Source organism: Pocillopora damicornis, chromosome 11, assembly GCF_964200805.1.
Source record: "Pocillopora damicornis chromosome 11, jaPocDami1.2, whole genome shotgun sequence".
NCBI lineage: Eukaryota > Metazoa > Cnidaria > Anthozoa > Scleractinia > Pocilloporidae > Pocillopora > Pocillopora damicornis.
This window is the reverse complement of record NC_142680.1, coordinates 382686-400442: the sequence shown is the minus strand read 5'-3', so window position 1 is coordinate 400442 and position 17757 is coordinate 382686. Positions and strand designations below refer to the sequence as shown.

The 17757-nt window shown below is 37.3% G+C and overlaps 1 protein-coding gene, 1 long non-coding RNA gene and 1 pseudogene across 7 annotated transcripts; all 3 read left to right on the top strand.

The window, feature by feature from the left end:
- Positions 1–230: 230 nt before the first annotated feature.
- LOC113676639 (uncharacterized) lies at positions 231–11383 on the top strand. Of its 4 annotated transcripts, XR_016181293.1 has the most exons (18): positions 231–595; positions 1540–1791; positions 2126–2521; positions 2854–3204; positions 3395–3454; positions 4507–4758; positions 4984–5376; positions 5607–5957; positions 6224–6346; positions 6432–6560; positions 6650–6778; positions 6864–6992; positions 7392–7655; positions 9177–9264; positions 9498–9545; positions 10044–10095; positions 10404–10481; positions 10572–11383. XR_016181293.1 is itself a non-coding variant. In XM_089188112.1 (17 exons), the coding sequence occupies exons 1-16, from the start codon at positions 541–543 to the stop codon at positions 10087–10089; spliced, it is 3066 nt and encodes a 1021-aa protein (XP_089044238.1). In that variant the 5' UTR covers positions 231–540; the 3' UTR covers positions 10090–10095; positions 10572–11383. The 4 variants fall into 4 exon arrangements, 3 of the variants coding, with proteins under 3 accessions (XP_089044238.1, XP_089044240.1, XP_089044239.1); XM_089188112.1 differs by lacking the exon at positions 10404–10481; XM_089188114.1 differs by lacking the exons at positions 7392–7655; positions 10404–10481.
- Positions 11384–12178: 795 nt separating this feature from the next.
- Positions 12179–15561, top strand: LOC149036965 (uncharacterized; annotated as a pseudogene). Its single transcript, XR_016181367.1, has 6 exons — positions 12179–12248; positions 13109–13351; positions 13635–14016; positions 14330–14683; positions 14850–15050; positions 15294–15561. The product of XR_016181367.1 is annotated as an uncharacterized LOC149036965 (transcript).
- Positions 15562–15647: 86 nt separating this feature from the next.
- LOC149036964 (uncharacterized) lies at positions 15648–17110 on the top strand. Of its 2 annotated transcripts, XR_016181296.1 has the most exons (3): positions 15648–15784; positions 16134–16173; positions 16731–17110. It is a non-coding gene; the product is annotated as an uncharacterized LOC149036964 (long non-coding RNA). The 2 variants fall into 2 exon arrangements; XR_016181295.1 differs by lacking the exon at positions 15648–15784 and having other exon boundaries at positions 16019–16173.
- The last annotated feature ends 647 nt before the right edge of the window (positions 17111–17757 follow it).

The window sequence follows — 17757 nt, the reverse complement described above, 5'->3', positions numbered from 1 at the left end:
TTTAAGATCTTACCTGCCAGAGGGACAAGATCAAAGTGCATGATTTACTCTCCACGTTTTATTCTGAACATGTAAGGCAAATAAAAATGTCTTTGTGTTTTACATGAACGTCGCCTGACTGTTTGCAAATCGCAAATTATGTCATTGGAATAGTCCGACAAATTCCGCGAAAACCGCCCGATCCCAAAATTCATTTCTAGTACTTTTCGGTTGTCCTCCGGCATAAAGGCATAAGCCCGAGAATGATTCTGACGTGACACATTATTATTAGCCTTTCATAAAAAAATCGACTATTTGCATATTGAAAAAAACGATTTCGACTCCAATATACTTGCCTTCTGCTGAGTTTCTTACAGCCTTATAGTTATAGGGCGGTAAGGTCAAGCGGTAGGTAACGCAAAATGCAATTCGTTGCAATGATAATTCTGAGAAACTGAAAGACGATGACGGCAGAAATACGCTGTTCTTCAGTCTCTTCCTCCATTTCACCGGGAAAAGCCGTCAATCAGTTAACCGTGCAGTAACCTCAGTCTGGATATAATGTTGTGGCGGTCGTTATGTTTAATAACAACTCTTTACAGCCTAGAATCATCAGGTATGCTAGCTGCTTGATCGCTCTTAGAGGACCACACTGTTGTGAAGTGATATTCGCGAAGATCGTTCGAAGTATTGAAAGCAAACATTGAGCGTGACTTGCTGTTTCTAGATCCTTTAAGAATCCTCCCCGGACTTAAAGACAAGTACTTACTTCGAAATTAGGTAACTCAAGGTAACCAAAACACTGTGGCAAACTGGATCTAAGTGAAGTAGGTTGTTTACCTTTCATAGGTGTCCTGTTGGATCATGTTGTGTCTTGGTATAAGGGGCTGGAGGGTTGTTTTTAACTACAATGCTAAATTCGCATTTAGTGCTTTTCATTGACTCATAAGCGTTTTGTCAAACTTCCTGCTTTTCCTGCCTGAAATAATGGTAAATTTTGGATAAATGAGTACTAGTTTAGAATTCAATTGCAGTGATCTATTTACGGTCGCATTCTCGGAAAACTGTGCGACATGATAAGAATTTCTTGCACTGTAAGGAGAAATCGAACTTAATTCTTCTTCGGTCGTATCCGAAAGTTGAACTTATCTCTAATGCTTTTATTCTGCAAACGAAAATTAGTTGTATGCTGTAGACACTGTTCTACATTCATCGATTCATCCTGATGGGCTTATTCAGGCGTGGCGTGGCGTTACAATATAATCTAGATGGCGTGTCATAAATTCCACCTCATTTTTGGGTTATTCAAGATATATCAGTGCGATGTGACTTCTACCGAGTGTTAGTGGTGATATCTCCTGTGTAAAATACTTCCAATGAAAAAATGAAACATCATCCAAGTGCCTGATAGATCAGCCCCAACGAATATGTTCAATCAACATTCATTCGAGGCATGAGTATCATCTGACTTTTCTGTTTCTTTAATGAAAAGCATAGACTAATTGGTAGTTCCTAGAAATCCTAAAAGAGCTTTCATTGCATGTCCCGTCTAATTCACAGCCATTCATTGGCCAGCTGGAAAATATGGAATACCAAAACCTGTCTCCGGGTGTCCTTCAGCCGAAGGGTTTCAGTGGAATGAAGGATGGATTCTTCAGGACACCAGCTATTATAGAGATCATAAAAAATCAAATAATTCAAGGTCGACGTCATTCCATATTGACGGATTTGTAAATAAGATGTTAGTGAACAGGTCATTTTGTATCAAAGATACAACCACTGACGACGAATATAGACCAGCTTGGCCAGCAGGTTAGTTTCTCTTGATACTCGAGGTCAGAAAACAAATGAGTTACCTTAAATCTCATCACAATTCGCATTAATACCAAATAGCCATAGATATAGCTGTTTATTGAACACACCAACTAACGTTATGTTCTCATAATTTCAACGAATGTGTATCACTTATCACAGATGGTCTAAGTTACACTAAGTCTCATCACTATTCACAATGACACCATATAGTCATACACATAACTGTTTGTTTAACACACCAATAAACTTAAAAAATATGCGTCATCATTCTTTTATGTCCTCATAATCTCAACGAATGTGTATCACTTATCATCTTATACTTTTCTTTTAGGAAAATACTGTATCTATCGAAAAGATAAACTCTGCCCGGAAGGATTAACACCAGGAAATGTCTTCTGGAATGATGACGATGATTCCTTACATAACGGAGACGAACAATCTGGGGCACATCCTGATTTTGAGATTTTTCATGATGCGTACACGCTGATCTATTTTTGTTGCAAAACGGACGGAGACAAGAATAACTCTGTTCTCCTGCCCTCTAAGTCTCCATTCTTCCTGCTTGCCTACAATTCGTCGACATGCCAGATGGTCAAGTGGACAGTAGTGAGTCTAGAGTGGATATATTTTTCTACATATAGTTCCGATAACCAAGACAGCGCTGATGGGGCCTTCCCATACGATGCAGGAATTAAACACCCAACTATGTATTACTGTTACTATCGGGGTAAGAAAAACAGCATAATTGTGTGGAGATGTCAAGTAACTTAAATTTTCAACATGGCATAAGATAGTGAAACGATACGACAGGTTTTTGCTATCCTAATTATCACTGGAGTTGTTAATTTAAGTTAGATAGTACATGAAAATGGATACAGTACTATGCATAAAGGTGTTGTATTGTGTCATAAAACGAGCTAGTCCATATCGTGAGTCACACTGCGTGCGTGCGTGCTTTCCACTCATGTAATTAATAAGGTGCAAGACTTCTATCATTTCTCGTGCAGGCCTCTTGTCACGACAGTAACTCAATTATAAGTGCGTAATTTTTGCTTGTAGGCTGCAACAAAACTTTTAACTCCAACAATGGCACTCTTCAATCGCCTTTTCATCCGGAAAAGTATCCAAGTGGACAGTACTGCTCTTGGAGAATAACTGTTCATTACTCACAACGAGTTCATCTTAAGTTCACAACCTTCCAATTACAAAACGAGGAAGACACGGACGAGCTATATGTGTACGATGGAGAAAATGAGAGAGATTACTTGTTGGGTGTGTTTTATGGAGATCATCATCCACCAGAGGAAGGAATCTTCTCTACATGGAACAGTCTGTTTTTAATATTCAAATCCGACGATAAAGACTCCTACACTGGCTTCAGTGCTTTCTACCGTGTGGTCAATAAAAAATGTAAGTGTTTGAGTATTTGTACTGTTACAAAAGTTCTTGAAGTGCCAATTTTTGTCCATTAGTTTCATTATACATAATTATAATAATAATGATGATGATAAAAACCCCATTAATTACGGTTTCTTGAGTTGTTGTGCTATTTTCATATCTCTTTTGTACTTTATGACTATATTATCCGATCCCTCCCCAGCTCCATACACATGTGATCAGGTGGTGACGCCATCATCTAACGATGTGACTCCTTTTAGAGGTAAGTTTTCAGTTGCTGCGGTAAAATGATATAATACTTATAACTTATAAGAAATAAAAACGATTCATTATTTTTTTCCAAGCTTCTAATGCAAAAGCTATCTTACGCACATGAAGGGAAACAGTTGTTTGATTTTTCCCCCAAATCGACAAAAGTTTCGAAGTGTGGTCATCCTGTGTTATATGAACTATTTTTAAGAGCAAGTCCTTACGAAACCAGATAGAATAATACGTGTAGCATACTTTGATGGCAATGATAAAATCAATTTTAGAGTTGACTCAAACATTTTTACTAAATCATAGACAATTATAGTCGTCTTCATCCAGTGAACTGAGTTCCCTACAGCCTTTTATTACAAAGGCAATAGGGTTTTCATTTCGTTTGTAACACACATGTCAACTTGTCTTGTTTAAAACTCTAAGGAAGCGTAAGATGATTTCAGCATTATTATGCATTTGTTGAAGCCAGACGTCATCTAGTGCGCTACTTGTGTTATCGCTTTAAGAGTTTAGAATTTAATCAGGTTATTAGCGGCGGACACATTCTTGAAAAACCGAGAAACAAGACGAGTATTTCTTTCAATAGAAAAAGAAATCGAATCCTGAATACGTCTTCGGTCAAATGGTTCCACAAGTTGAATTCATGGCAGATCTATTCATTCTATAGACAAGAAATTAACTGTATGTTCTAAAAAATGTTCTATTTTCATCGAATCACAACTGGATTGGCCTATTCAGTGCCGTGACAATATAATCTAGACATGTTTTGGAAAACGGCGAGATATAAGAGGTAACACGTCCAAATGGCTTGGTTTATCCAAGTTGGCAGTGCGATGTAAGTTCCACCAAGTGTCGATGTTATATGTTAAGTGTAAGATGCCATTAAGGTTTTAACAACGACCAAATGCCTGATCAGCAAGCATGCTCGGTCGCCCTTTATTCGAGGCAAGAGCATTCTTCAACTTTTCTTTTCCTTTTGGCGACAGTATAAGCTTTTGGGTGCTTCTTGCAAATGTCATAACAGCTTTTCATGCCTGTCTTCTTTTATTTAAGCCACTGATTGGCCAGCTGGAAAATATGGAATACCAAAACCTGTCTCCGGGTGTCCTTCAGCCGAAGGGTTTCGGTGGAAAGAAGGATGGATTCTTCAAGACACCACTGATTACAGAGATCATGACAAATCAAACAATTCAAGGTCGACACCATTCCATATTGACGGATTTGTAAATAAGATCTTCGTGAACAGGTCATTTTGTATCAAAGATACAACCGCTGACGACGAACATAGACCAGCTTGGCCAGCAGGTTCGTGTTTATGATTATTTGGTCTCATTTGATTTTCAAGCTCAGAACGCGATTAAGTTACGCTTAGTCTCATCACTATTTACATTGACACCATATAGTCTTAGACATAGCTGTTTGTTTAACTCACCAATAAATTTTAAAAATATGTATATGCATCATCTTTCTTTTATGTCCTCATAATCTCAGCGAATGTGTATCACTTATCATCTTATACTTTTCTTTTAGGAAAATACTGTATTTATAAAAAAGATGAACACTGCCCGGAAGGATTGATGTCAGGAAATGTTTTTTGGGATGATGACGATAGTTCACATAACAAAGACGAACAATCTGGGGCACATCCTGATTTTGAGTTTGTTCATGATCGGTACCCGCTGATCTATTTTTGTTGCAAAACGGACGGAGACAAGAATAACTCTGTTCTCCTGCCCTCTAAGTCTCCATTCTTCCTGCTTGCCTACAATTCGTCGACATGCCAGATGGTCAAGTGGACAGTAGTGAGTCTAGAGTGGATATATTTTTCTACATCTAATTCCGATAACCAAGACAGCGCTGATGGGGCGTTCCCATACGATGCAGGAAACAAGCAACTGACCATTTATTATTGTTACTATCAGGGTAAGAAAATCAGATTCATTCCACAATAATAAATGGATAGGTTAAACAGTAAATTAAATTTGATGTAGAATGAGTGGTTAATGCCACATGACTTAAAATGTACTCTAGGATACCCAAAAACATAACTTTTTAATTTTTTTTATTTTATTTATTTTATTCTTAATTTCTGAACTTGTTTTGTATGGTATTTGCATATGGGATCTCAGTTTAAGTTGTTTCACTTTGGTTAGGTTGCAACGAAACTCTAATGTCAAACAATGGCACAATAAAATCGCCAGGTTATCCGAAGAAATATGCAAATGAACAGCACTGCTCCTGGAGGATAATTACACACTACCCACTTCAAGTTCATCTAAAGTTTGCGACCTTCGAATTACAAAAGGAGAAAAACACAGACGAGCTATATGTGTACGATGGAAAAAATGAGAGGGGGCACTTGTTGGGTGTATTTTTTGGAAATCATCCTCCACCAGTGGAAGGAATCTATTCTTCGTGTAACAGTTTATTTTTAATATTCAAATCAGACGATACAGGTTCCTACACCGGTTTCAGTGCTCACTATCGTGCTGTCCCTGATATACGTAAGTGTTTGAAGTTTATCAGGGTATTCTAACCGATGTGTAAAAGTTTGAAAGTATACCAATGAATCTAACTCGCCATCACATCTTCCGTTTAAAAACTTTTATTTGATATTTTACATACTTGAGCTTAATAATTTGACTTGTTCTGTCGTAGGGGTTAACCATTATCTAAAAAACACATCCGCTGTGTCTAAGTGTCTTGGATAGTAGCAATATTTTTATATAATTTTTGGAGCTTTTGACCGCATTATCCGACCGTTCTTTAGCTTCCGGTGCTACAACCGCCATCCCATCTCATCATGAAGTAATGTCGTCACCCAAAGCGTCTTCAACCAATTTAAAAACCCTGGAAATGATGTCATCTAGCGTTGTGGCTACTTCCTTTGGAGGTAAGACCTCAAGAATCGTGTTAACATTGTAATAATGATGATCATACATAAATAACAACAACAATACTGATATTTTGTTTCCTAGCTTCTGATGTTATAACAATCAATCCACGCATATCTGATCATGAAGTGACTCCATCACCTAAAGTGTTCTCTACCAGTTTAAAAACCCTGGAAGTGACGTCATCTAACGTTGTGGCTACTTCCTTTGGAGGTAAGACCTCGATCAAGAATCGCGTTAGCATTGTAATAATGATGATCATGCGTAAATAATAACAACGATACTAGTATTTTCCTTCCTAGCTTCTGATTTTGTAACAATCTATTCACGCGTATCTGATCATGAAGTGACTCCATCATCTGAAGTGTCCTCTACCAGTTTAAAAACCCTGGAAGTTACGTCCTCTAGCGTTGTGGCTACTTTATTTAGAGGTAAGACCTCAAGAACCGCGTAAGTGTGATGATAATGAGGAACATATATAAATGATGACAACGATACTGATATTTCCTTTTCTAGCCGTTGATGTTAAAACCACCAATTCATGCACATCTGATTATGAGGTGACGCTACTGCCTGGTGTAACGGCGACCTCTCCAGACGCTCAGGAATTGACGTCATCCAAAGTTGAATTAACTACCCTCAAAAGTAAGTCCTCACGAAACGAGATCGTTTAATAATGGTAGTAATATGCCACACGCTGAAATAAGAGTGATGTTAGAGTGATACTCAGTGTTTGCCTTTGTGGCACCATGCGCCAAATATAAGTCAATTTTAATTTCTCTGGACTTTCAAGTCATTGATAAGTGCACATGTTGCATAAATTACCTGCCATACTCTCCCACCGACGCAGCACCACAGTTTCTCTAGAAACTTACCCCTTTATTCATGTTGCATACTGTGTCTGGTCGAATGTCATAAATAGAGTACTATCGAAGAAGAATTCGCGTAATTAAATTTTTCAGTAGTCTCTGAGGCATTTACCCAGTGTGAGGAAAAGAATCTGACTCGTTATCGCCATTTTCTGTCCTTTCCTCTGAAACCTAGCTTCCAGTGTGACAACTACTATGTTACATGCACCCAAAGTGATGCCTTCGCCTACTTTGTCCTACTTTGGTTTTACTACAACTGCGCATTCTCTTAAGATTGCGTTTTCATCTGCTGTTTGCTGTAAGACCTCACGAACGCCAGAAGCGACGGATCAACCAATCCCAGCTATTTCTAAAGTGTTTCACTCACTGGCAAACACAACTGTAAAGACGCCCTTTAGAGAACCACAGACAGCGAAAGCCACAGAGCAGAAAAATGAAGGTTGGATTTTTTTTAAACATTCAGCCCGAATCAAATGGAGAGTTTTCACGAAACGGAGACCTAATACTAAAACGTCAGCAAAGCACACTTTGCTACGGCGGCTAATCGACTTTCACAACTGTTTCACTCGCTCGTCGATGCAGCACACGTTCATTAATTTTTTGAACCTCTGACATCTCTGTTTTCTCTTGATTACTTCCTTAGATGGACATGCACATACAAACGCAATAACTGATCGTTTTCCATTATATCATCTGCTGTGATTTAAGTCAGCATTATCAGTAATAATCCTTTTTTAACTCGTGAATTGCGCGCATGCGCAAGAGCGAGTTATAGATACGATGTGGGGAATGGCATTCGCTCGCTCGATTGGTCGATTCCTGTAAACTTTTTTTAGATTTTAGGCTTTTGAGTGCATTTGATAGTTTTTGGCGAGCAATAAACAGACGAAATGGCGACCTTTGTTGCTAAGAATAGTGGTGGGGTGAAAAAGAAGCCAATGATAATCTTAAAAGAGTTTTTTTTTTTCGTTTTAGTTTCAACAAGCGGCGCCAGCGACTGGCAGGCATGCAAGGATTCACACTGAAATAACAGAACAACCTTCGTTTTTCATAAAATTGTAATTTACAATCTTTGAACTTGAAAAAAATCCGAAGATTCATTGAAAAAATCACTTACTGCGAAGCGCTCGGAGTTTACAGATGTTCAAAAGCTTTTTCTGTTATAGCGTGAGATTGAGGACAAAATTGATCATTACGTTTCGTCGCGTGTGTTTTTCCTGTGTGAAGTAACGGAAGATGCAGGCGACTGACGAAATAACAAGTTAACACGAAAATCAAATAACACCTAAACAAACAATTTTAGCTACCGATTTTCAGTGAATTTTTAAAGAACAATTTTCTTTTAAGTTTCAAGACAATTTGAAGATTCAACATACATACAACGTACTAAAATGCGAAAGTTACACACCACAAAATTGATAAATAGGCCTGAAATGAAATTCTATCTTGTTATTGATTATACGTTGCCTAGCACGTGACTTAAATCTACCCAGGCGGAGATCCAAAATGACGGTGGCAGTCTTGGCTTAGTTATATCACTCAAAACTCGTTCCCGTTTGTCTCATTTGATAAAGAGGGAATCGTTAATGTTTTCATTAAGACAGTATTGCCTTGATTTTCTAATATTTACAACGAAAGAAAGTAAATTTCACTTTTCACCCACATTTACTTCCAACCCTCTTCTTTTGAAACAGAAACAAAAATGATAGACGTTTAAAACACATGACATCATCCACCTTGTCAAATGTAATAGCATGATCATTTCAATTGTAATGCCTTCTTATCCCAACGTTACTTTGTTTCTTTGCTACATTAGCGAACACTGAACTACTGCTCGTACTCTAGATATGACAATCAACCACAAAATTTCCTAAACCAGACAACATTAAACATAGTCTAAAAAATCATGTGTCAATTCACGAGTTTGCTCACAGAGCGCTTTGATCTATTTTGCCCACAGATGTTAACGTGGTGGCAGTGGTCGTTCCCATAGTATCCACTATTGGTTTAGCAAGCTTGCTGATAGGAGCATTTTTTTGCTGGAAGAGGTAAGAGCTATGATAGTGCAGTTATCATTCGTTCTTGCTTTGTCTGAATTGAGAACCAATTTTTTTGGTGCACAAATAATAAATAAGCCCATAGATGCAGACATAACAATAACTGGAGACAAGAAAGAAGAATTTATCATAACGATCAAAAACTTATCGTGAAAAAAATAGTAATGTAAAACTTTTTTTCATTTTCTTGATTTGTTTAATGTTTTTATTTCTTTTTTGCGAAGGAAGAGAAGGAGAGATAATGGAGTATTAGACGATTCGGTTTATTTGAGGTACGGATATGAAAATTATATTATTGATTAGCGACAAATTCAACACGGTTTTTTTCGTAAGTTTTTTGGGTAAAGTTCAACTTAGCTAGATTGCAACTTGGGTTGAAAGCATAGTGAACATGGCCTAGTCTTGTTTCCTTAAGGGATTGGACTAGTGGCGATGGAGTGAAATCTAAGAATTCTTTGGCCCGGAAATCTACATCAAGCAGTCAAGGCTTGATCAAGCCCTGGATGACAAACTCACAACAGTTTTGTTCTTGAGCGGAGACACGTAGTTTTCACAGTATTCCTTTTCAGAACAAGGTAACAAAATAATGAGGGGTATCAAGGATCGAGAAGAACCATGTTGATAGAAACACTCCTATATACAGTTTTGTGCTGGGGAATACTTGAAAGAGCTCAAGGCATCCAGGTAGCCATGGCAACACAAAGAGAAGCACACCTTTCTATTTTTCAAGACCTGGGAGACCAATTTTTCCATTGTTCCCTTTTTTTCAGAATGGAAAGCGAATCAGTGCCATTTGTTCAAATTACGGAGTTATGATAGATGGTGAGACTTACGAAACCTTAGAATACTTATTAACATCTTTAAATACACACATTAGAATCGCCATGTCGAAAGCTAACTGTTATTTCCACCTAAGAGTTCCTTGAGGTGATGTGTAATACTTAACAAGCGCATTCGGTGATAGAGTCCGGATTTAACAGCTGTATTTAATGTGCTTGTCGTTTCATTTAATCATCCGACCGTTTTCCAGCCTGAAAACAAAGCTGTTGTAACCAATTACAAAAATCAGTGAATTGGCATGTCGTTTATCATATCTTATACCCAGATCCTACTGTATTACTGAAATGTAGGGACCTTACAACTGCTTCGCCGTGGAAAGTCTGGGTACAAGACTACTCCTTTAGTGCACTGCAGTTTAAGAGCGACATGTAATAATCTAGCTGTTACTCCAAAATTTCATAAGATTTAGGGGAAATCAAATCATATTGATTGATAATCATTTTTTATCCTATTTTCAGACCCCTTAAAAGGGAAAACACGAAAGAGTGACAACTGAGTCATTTAAAACATTTACCACACTCATGATTCAGAGGAACGGAGGCAGAGATTAATAAGGGGCATCATCTTTCAGAAGTAAATTGATTTCAGAATCAATTTACATACTTGGCAATTTCGTACCACTCTTACCTCATGAAAACCGAAAGTTGGGTAAAAACCTGCCATACTGGCAGTTTTCTGATCCATTGATAGAAATATTAAAGGTGACTGCACCACTCAAAACTCCAACAAAGTAGCCAGCTAAGAATATTTACTTGGGGGTGCTATAATGAAAATTGAAATAACAAACATGAAATGATTTTTACGTGTATCCACGACGATTAATGTAATAATAAACCATCGCCGATAGAGTATAAAGGGGGCACTGTGAAAAGTTATCTCCAAATCAACTGCCATTAAGAGGGGGGGGAAGTCATAAGAATTTTACAGAGCTTTTAGGGTGGAATAGGCGAATTTTATCGTGACCCAACTAAAATTCTCCCACCCCACCCCTCAGGCTATAAATCATCAGCGGTCCTTAAGTTGTTATAGTTTGTTCTTCTGTTTGGAATAACTACTGTACAACGTGATAAAGTTTGATGAAAATAGCTCAACCTTTAGTGTTCGAAATACTCACTTTGGACAGAACATACATATTATTGGTTTTTGTTGCTTTGTGCGTTATTTAACTCCAAACAATAATTTTGCAATGGTGGCCTTTATTCTGCTAATTAAGTTGTATTAACTCAGTACCTGTTTTGTCAAACAGGCAATAAATTGACAATGACTCAGACTGCATATGTTACCTTCCTGTATCACATTAAAGGGAATTGGGTAAAATAAATTAATTACCAGGGTGGTGTCATGGAGTGTACAAAACCACGTGACTTATGATGAGTTTGCATTTTGCAGGCTGCTTCAAAACTTGAGTTTGCATAATGAATCGCCGTTGTTGTTTCTTGTCAGTGGCGCTCCTCTCGCTTTGCAGTAACACAGTTCAGGTAGTTTAAGTCACCTAACTGTGGTAAAATTTTATTCTAAACCTAGAATTCCCATCCATACAGACCTGGTAAATTATTGTAGTCAAATCCAATTCCGCGAATGTGCTCCATATTTTCACTCTGAAAACTGATTTCGTATTTGAAAGCTTTGAAGCATGGCAGGAGGAATTTCTCCTTGAGAGACTTGTACCATGTTGTGTTAACAATTTTACAAAACGATCTGTATATGTTACAGACTATTGAATAGAGCCTCGGCCATTCATACTCGTACTCGGCTAGCTATTACGTTACATTCTATCGCGTCCAAAGAATTTCCTAAGATTCAATCAACATCAAACTGTACCTCACCCCTTATTAGTAGTTTCACCGGCTATAAGCTCTTATCGCGAAGTTCATCTTGCGAGCGTGCAAGCTCACAGGATCCACATATGTTTAGGACATAAGACAAATTCGTCCAAATTGTACTGAATAAAGAAAACGGTTTCTCAGAAATCAAGAAATTTCTGAAAGTAAACAAAACGTTTGCATTTGTTTTCACTTCATCGGAAAACTTTAGGTATTGTAATTGAACTTTCGTAGTTGAAGAGATGTCAGAGATGTTCCTTTGGCGAACGTTGGTGATGATCGTTTTGCTCATTTTCCTTAGACAAGTATCAGGTAAGGAATGAAGAGAATCTACGTTTAATTTATGAAAATACCGTTTTAATGAGTGATTTTGGAATCAGGACACAGGTGAAGGCGGTTTTTCCTTCACCTTTCCTCGACGGGAATGCCGTGACAACTCAGACAAGGTCCGTTTGAATGGCAACGATTCTATCCTTTCTATCTTAGAGTTGGGAAGAAAAGATCTCTTCTTCAGCAATATTCTAGGCTAGTAAGCTAGAGTTAGTGAACTGCACCACCTATCTGGCAACGTCTTTCGAGGAAGCTCAGCTTCAGTCTTAAGGAAAGTGATCAATACTTTTCTTCCTTGAATGATTGATAGAAGCCAAAAGATTTTGAAATCGTGTAATTTCCTTGGTATACCAGTAGCAAGATATAAATCTTCCTCCCTCTTCCTGTCTGTTTGACATAAATTCCTTTGATGTTAGGCATGGAAAGATGACTTTACTTGTTCAGTGCTGATAAGAACGACTGCAATGATATGACGCTTAGATTTTTTAACAGAAATCCTCGCTGATCAATATACTTCAACTTTATCTATTACCTTTCTCAGTGACACTGCAAACCTTAGCGTTTCTTTGCAGGTGTTGAGGAAAAACTCATAAATACTCCAATGATATCAGTAGTCCCTTCGGATAGAAGCTTACTGAAGATTATTTAAATAATGTTATTCTTTATATCTCAATATTTTGAGGTCCGTACAAATCAATGGTTGAAAAATTCGCGAATTACATAAAGGTACACTTCAAAGCTTTAATGGAGGAATGTCGTGACTGTGATGTAACTTTTTTCATCTTACTGATGCTGTCTGCTTTGTGGCCATGTACTATTTGATCATTTCTGAATTTCTCCAGAATGCACTCGTTGGCCAGCTGGAACATACGGTCTACCCAAACCAATATCCGGGTGTCCCTAATCAGAAGGCTTTTCCTGGAGAGAAGGATGGAGGTCTCAAGATACCAACGGAAAACAATCGAACAACTCAAGGTCACCAAAATTTCACCTTGATGGAAAAGTGGATAACGATGAGATTAAAAGATCCTTCTGCATTAAAGATGATATAACAACCGATAGGAACAGGCCTCCATGGCCAAAAGGTTGGTTGCAATTATTTCCTGATGAAAATGTTGGTCGCGCAACATGCGCTCACTAGCTATTCTCATTGCTAACCTAATTCAAAGCAAGGATAACACAACCTTTAAACTTCTTGCTTGGCATCATCCTTTGTAATGGATAAATAAGTGGTGTAATCCTTTCCGGTCATTTTAGTTTAAGAATTGAATAGTTCTCTTAGACCGAACATTTTAAAAGTGTTATCATCTGCATTCCATGTAATTCGTCGTCAATAATATTCAATACCCTGTTCAATATCTGTTACAGGGAAGTACTGCATCTATAAGAGAAGACAGCAATGCCCTGCAGGTTTAACATCAGGTGAACTCTTCTGGGATGACGAGGAGAACGCAAACCATAATGATGATGGAGGAACACTTCCTGAGGGTAAATATAACCACGACACAGTTATCTACTTTTGCTACAAAACAAACGGTTCCAAAGACGACCCAATTGCTCTTCCGGTGAAATCTCCATTTTTTTCTTCTGGTGTATGAGTCGGCAAAATGCCAGATGGTCAAGTGGGCTGTATATTCTGTGGAGTGGATATATTACGCCACAGAAGATTAGGACAACCAAGACGAAGCACTTGATGCGTACCCTTACAACGCTGGAAAAAGTCATCCCACCATTTATTATTGCTTCTATCAAGGTGAGAGTCAATTTCCTATGATTGCGTAAAGATCAGAAATAAAAGCTAGTATTGAAATAATTGACGGACTCGTTTGGCGGTGTTCAGCTGTATTTCAGATGTAAACCCTCATGACATATAACTTACGAAGGCTCTTGATTCCACTTGCAAATGTCAATAGCGTACTGGTAACTTCAGGAGTGTTCTGGCATCGCTTTGGAGATCAACGAACATTTGGGCCGTCCTCCATAGGAAGTGGTATAATTAGATAAATCAAATAGATCATTTAATCCGTATTGAGGTTTTTTTATTTAATTATTTTTCATTTTCTAGGGGTGCAACGAAACTCTCACCTCAATCGACGGAACCTTTCATTCACCAAATTATCCAAGAAATTACCCTCATGGTCAATATTGCTCTTGGTAAATAAAGGTTAATACAACCCTACATATTCGATTGATGTTCACAGACTTTAATCTTCAGATCGAGAAAAACACAGACCAGTTATACATTTATGATGGGGAGAATGCAACCGGGAAGATACTAGATGTGTTTTACGGGGATCACCCTCCCCCAAAGGAAGGAATTTACTCTTCTTCCAACAGCTTATTCGTGATCTTCGAGTCAGACAATAACGACTCTCATACCGGCTTCAGTGCTTACTACGACACTTTTAATGATTCGGGTAAGTAATATTTATCCTGTTTTTCCAACATGTATGCCTCGCAATTATTCTAGACTAATGCTTCAAAGGGTATCGACTGATAAAAGGTTGCTTTGGTTATACTTGGGAAACAATGGTATTTTGTTTTAGAAAATTAACATACGAATATACTTTTCTTAACAAACAGGAGTACGTTTTCCAACAAAATTAGTACCACATGTGTTTACGATTCCTCAAACCTCGAAATTGACCCAAACACCGTCGATTACCACTGAACCTTTCCAGACGCCGAATTCGACATCCATCACAGAGCCATGGAAAAAAACAACTTATATACCATCCTTGGAAAGTGAAAAATGCAATGATAGAGAATATTCTGAGTACAAAGGTAACATAAAACAGTAATGTTTGCTACATCAACGATGCGAGTAAATTCATAAAACTTGTGTTTTGTCATACTTGTTTAATAGCTTCGATAAAAAAACCTTATTAAAGACATTTATCAAAATGCAACTGAACTGTTATATATTTAAATAGACCTAAATCTTCTGATTGTTTTTATTATACCTCTCAACTAAGTTTAAAATTTTATCTTTGGAATGTTTTTTTTTTCGTTTGTCTGTTTTCTTAGGTACCCAGGCTGAACAGGGAACGATCAACAAAGACATAGTATATGGATCCGTCATTGGAATCCTCGCCTTACTGCTAATAATATTTATGATAAATCAATTTTTTAAAAAATGCAAACGTAAGTACTTGCTTTGAGGTACACTGTTAGTTAGGATGTTTGTGTCGAGCTAACATATCAAAACCATAGCTTAAGTACTTATCCACGTGGGCCTTTTTATGATCGGCGTAATGACTTTGATTCCTTCATAGATAAATTAGAGGCGTGAAGAATGCAGAACTAAAATAACTTATCAGCTCTCATGCTGAATAATGCTGTTAGAACCATACTATTAAGATAATACTAGGTTACGAGCGCTCTACATACTCTTAGGGTTGCACATTCGATACCGAACGATTACCGTATAACCGTTTGAATTAATAAATGCTTAGAATAACACCTTCTTTGTTTCACTGATTGTTTCCTTTTTTATTCCTAGGTAACAAAAGAAATCGGTAAGTATGTTTGTTTGTGTCATAGGTCAGGGTCTTGTTAAAAATTAGTAATGCGAGCAAATAACGCTGTCCTTGGAGATTGATAGAGCAATGGTTATTGTGGATTTTCCTTTTCAAAAATGATTTCATAGAGGTACATGGCTTCATGATTAACGAAAACAGTTTTTAGTTTACAGTGCACTGACTTAAATAATAAGGAATATTCCATTCTTCAATAATTTGATGTTAATTACTCTTCCATTGAAATTCAAGTAATAATGCAAGGTTAAAGTTTGTGTTGGATGGGATGAAGTTTATCCTCTCCTGGGGCGTGTGAAAGTTGTTCTCAACGATATGACATTTTTCTTAGAATAAAGAGCATGCCTGCAGGGAAGAAACAGTCTCGCTATGTAAGTAGAAAATCAATACTAGGCCACACTTATAAACCAACAAAATAGACGGTGTTCCCAACACCGCCACATGACCATAATCAACGATGTTAAACTGAATACATTTTTGATAGACATACCGTCTATTAATAATTTGAAGGTTCTAGCTTAAAAGTATTTTAGGTGTATTTTGCATCCTTTGAATGTGAATGAAACTTGAAAATTTAGAACTTCTGAGTTATTTGGGGGACAAACGAATTGTGGCCAGTGTCCCACTGTTATTTTATCGGCTGACAAACCTATCCTTGAAAGCCTTTTTTCCACCATGTTTAACAAAGTGGAGGAGCAGGAGTACCGGGTTACTCGTTTTGTCGGCCTTGTATCACAGAATAGCAAACAGTGAACAGATAAACTGAGATCATCTCAAGGATACACGTCAATATTGAAAGTCACAAAACTAATACATTACTCAGATAGAGGAAGATGTCTGAGAGAAATTTTACTTCACAGCTGTCAAATAATTAAGCAAGTAAGTCACAACAAAACGTTACAGTTCACACTTTCATTTGACAACACAGAACCAGGCTGCTGAAATTGAAACTGATGATCAGGAGTATACAAGCCATCATCATAAACCTGGGAGTTACGTGGTGAACGAAACTTCACCTTCACAAGGAAGTTTAAAAGAAATGACATCGCTTTACCGGCCAAAAGATTGTACACCACCCCCTGCAAGAACACTATCGATAGGAGTTCCCAAAGATAGTTTAGTTACTTTAAAAATAATTGAAAAAGAAGCGTTTACTGACAAGAACTAGCGTCTTATTGAGACTATCACAACACAGAAAGTAGAAAGAAGTGATCACGTGAACAATGCAAAAATGCTCAGGCAGCAAATGAGTTTTCTCATTTCAAACTTCGAATAGGAGCGAGCTTCCACATAGATTCAGTTTTCTCAAATCTTTCAAGTTTGTTAGTACAAAAGAGTGCATTGATTATCATTTGGTAGAAGTAATACGGTGCTCTGCGCGTAAAACTACATTGCAAAATATATGTAAAAGAAGTGCTTATTTCTGAATATACACCTTTGATTGTCCTCATTCATCCCACGACCAAAACGATACATAAACATATGTATAAATAAAATATGTATGTATTTTTTTTGTTTGGAAAGGCTTACAATTTGCTATTTCTCCGTCGAAGCCTTAGAGATCCCATTAACTAACTCGGAAACTAATTTCTCCAGAATCTCTGTATAAATCACTGTTGGAATTCTGATAAATATGTCAGTTATTAAATTTGTAATTAGCGGCGAGAATCATGCAATGTTTAAGTATATTTCTTAGTCGGTTTTAGTTAAAATAAATTTCATTGCCAGGAACTTAATATCAGTTTTCCTTGATGTCCCACTATACATTCTGTACGATTTCAGCTGGTGTTAGTGAAAATTATACTATATTTCATGTTTTTATGTCTTCTTACTACCAAGATGCTTGAAAGAGAAATTATATCATAAGGAGAGTCTCCTATTTGGTCACTACAATATCTGAGTTACTTTTGTTACCTACTGCGGGAAAGTAATCTTTTTACGGTTAAAAAAAGAGA

Excerpts from the sequence above, each read along its gene's own strand:
- LOC113676639 (XM_089188112.1), top strand. The coding sequence starts at position 541 with ATGTTGTGGCGGTCGTTATGTTTAATAACAACTCTTTACAGCCTAGAA. Across the intron at positions 5,377-5,606 it reads TTATTATTGTTACTATCAGG|GTTGCAACGAAACTCTAATG; the intron begins GTAAGAAAATCA and ends CACTTTGGTTAG. Across the intron at positions 6,993-7,391 it reads TGAATTAACTACCCTCAAAA|CTTCCAGTGTGACAACTACT; the intron begins GTAAGTCCTCAC and ends TCTGAAACCTAG.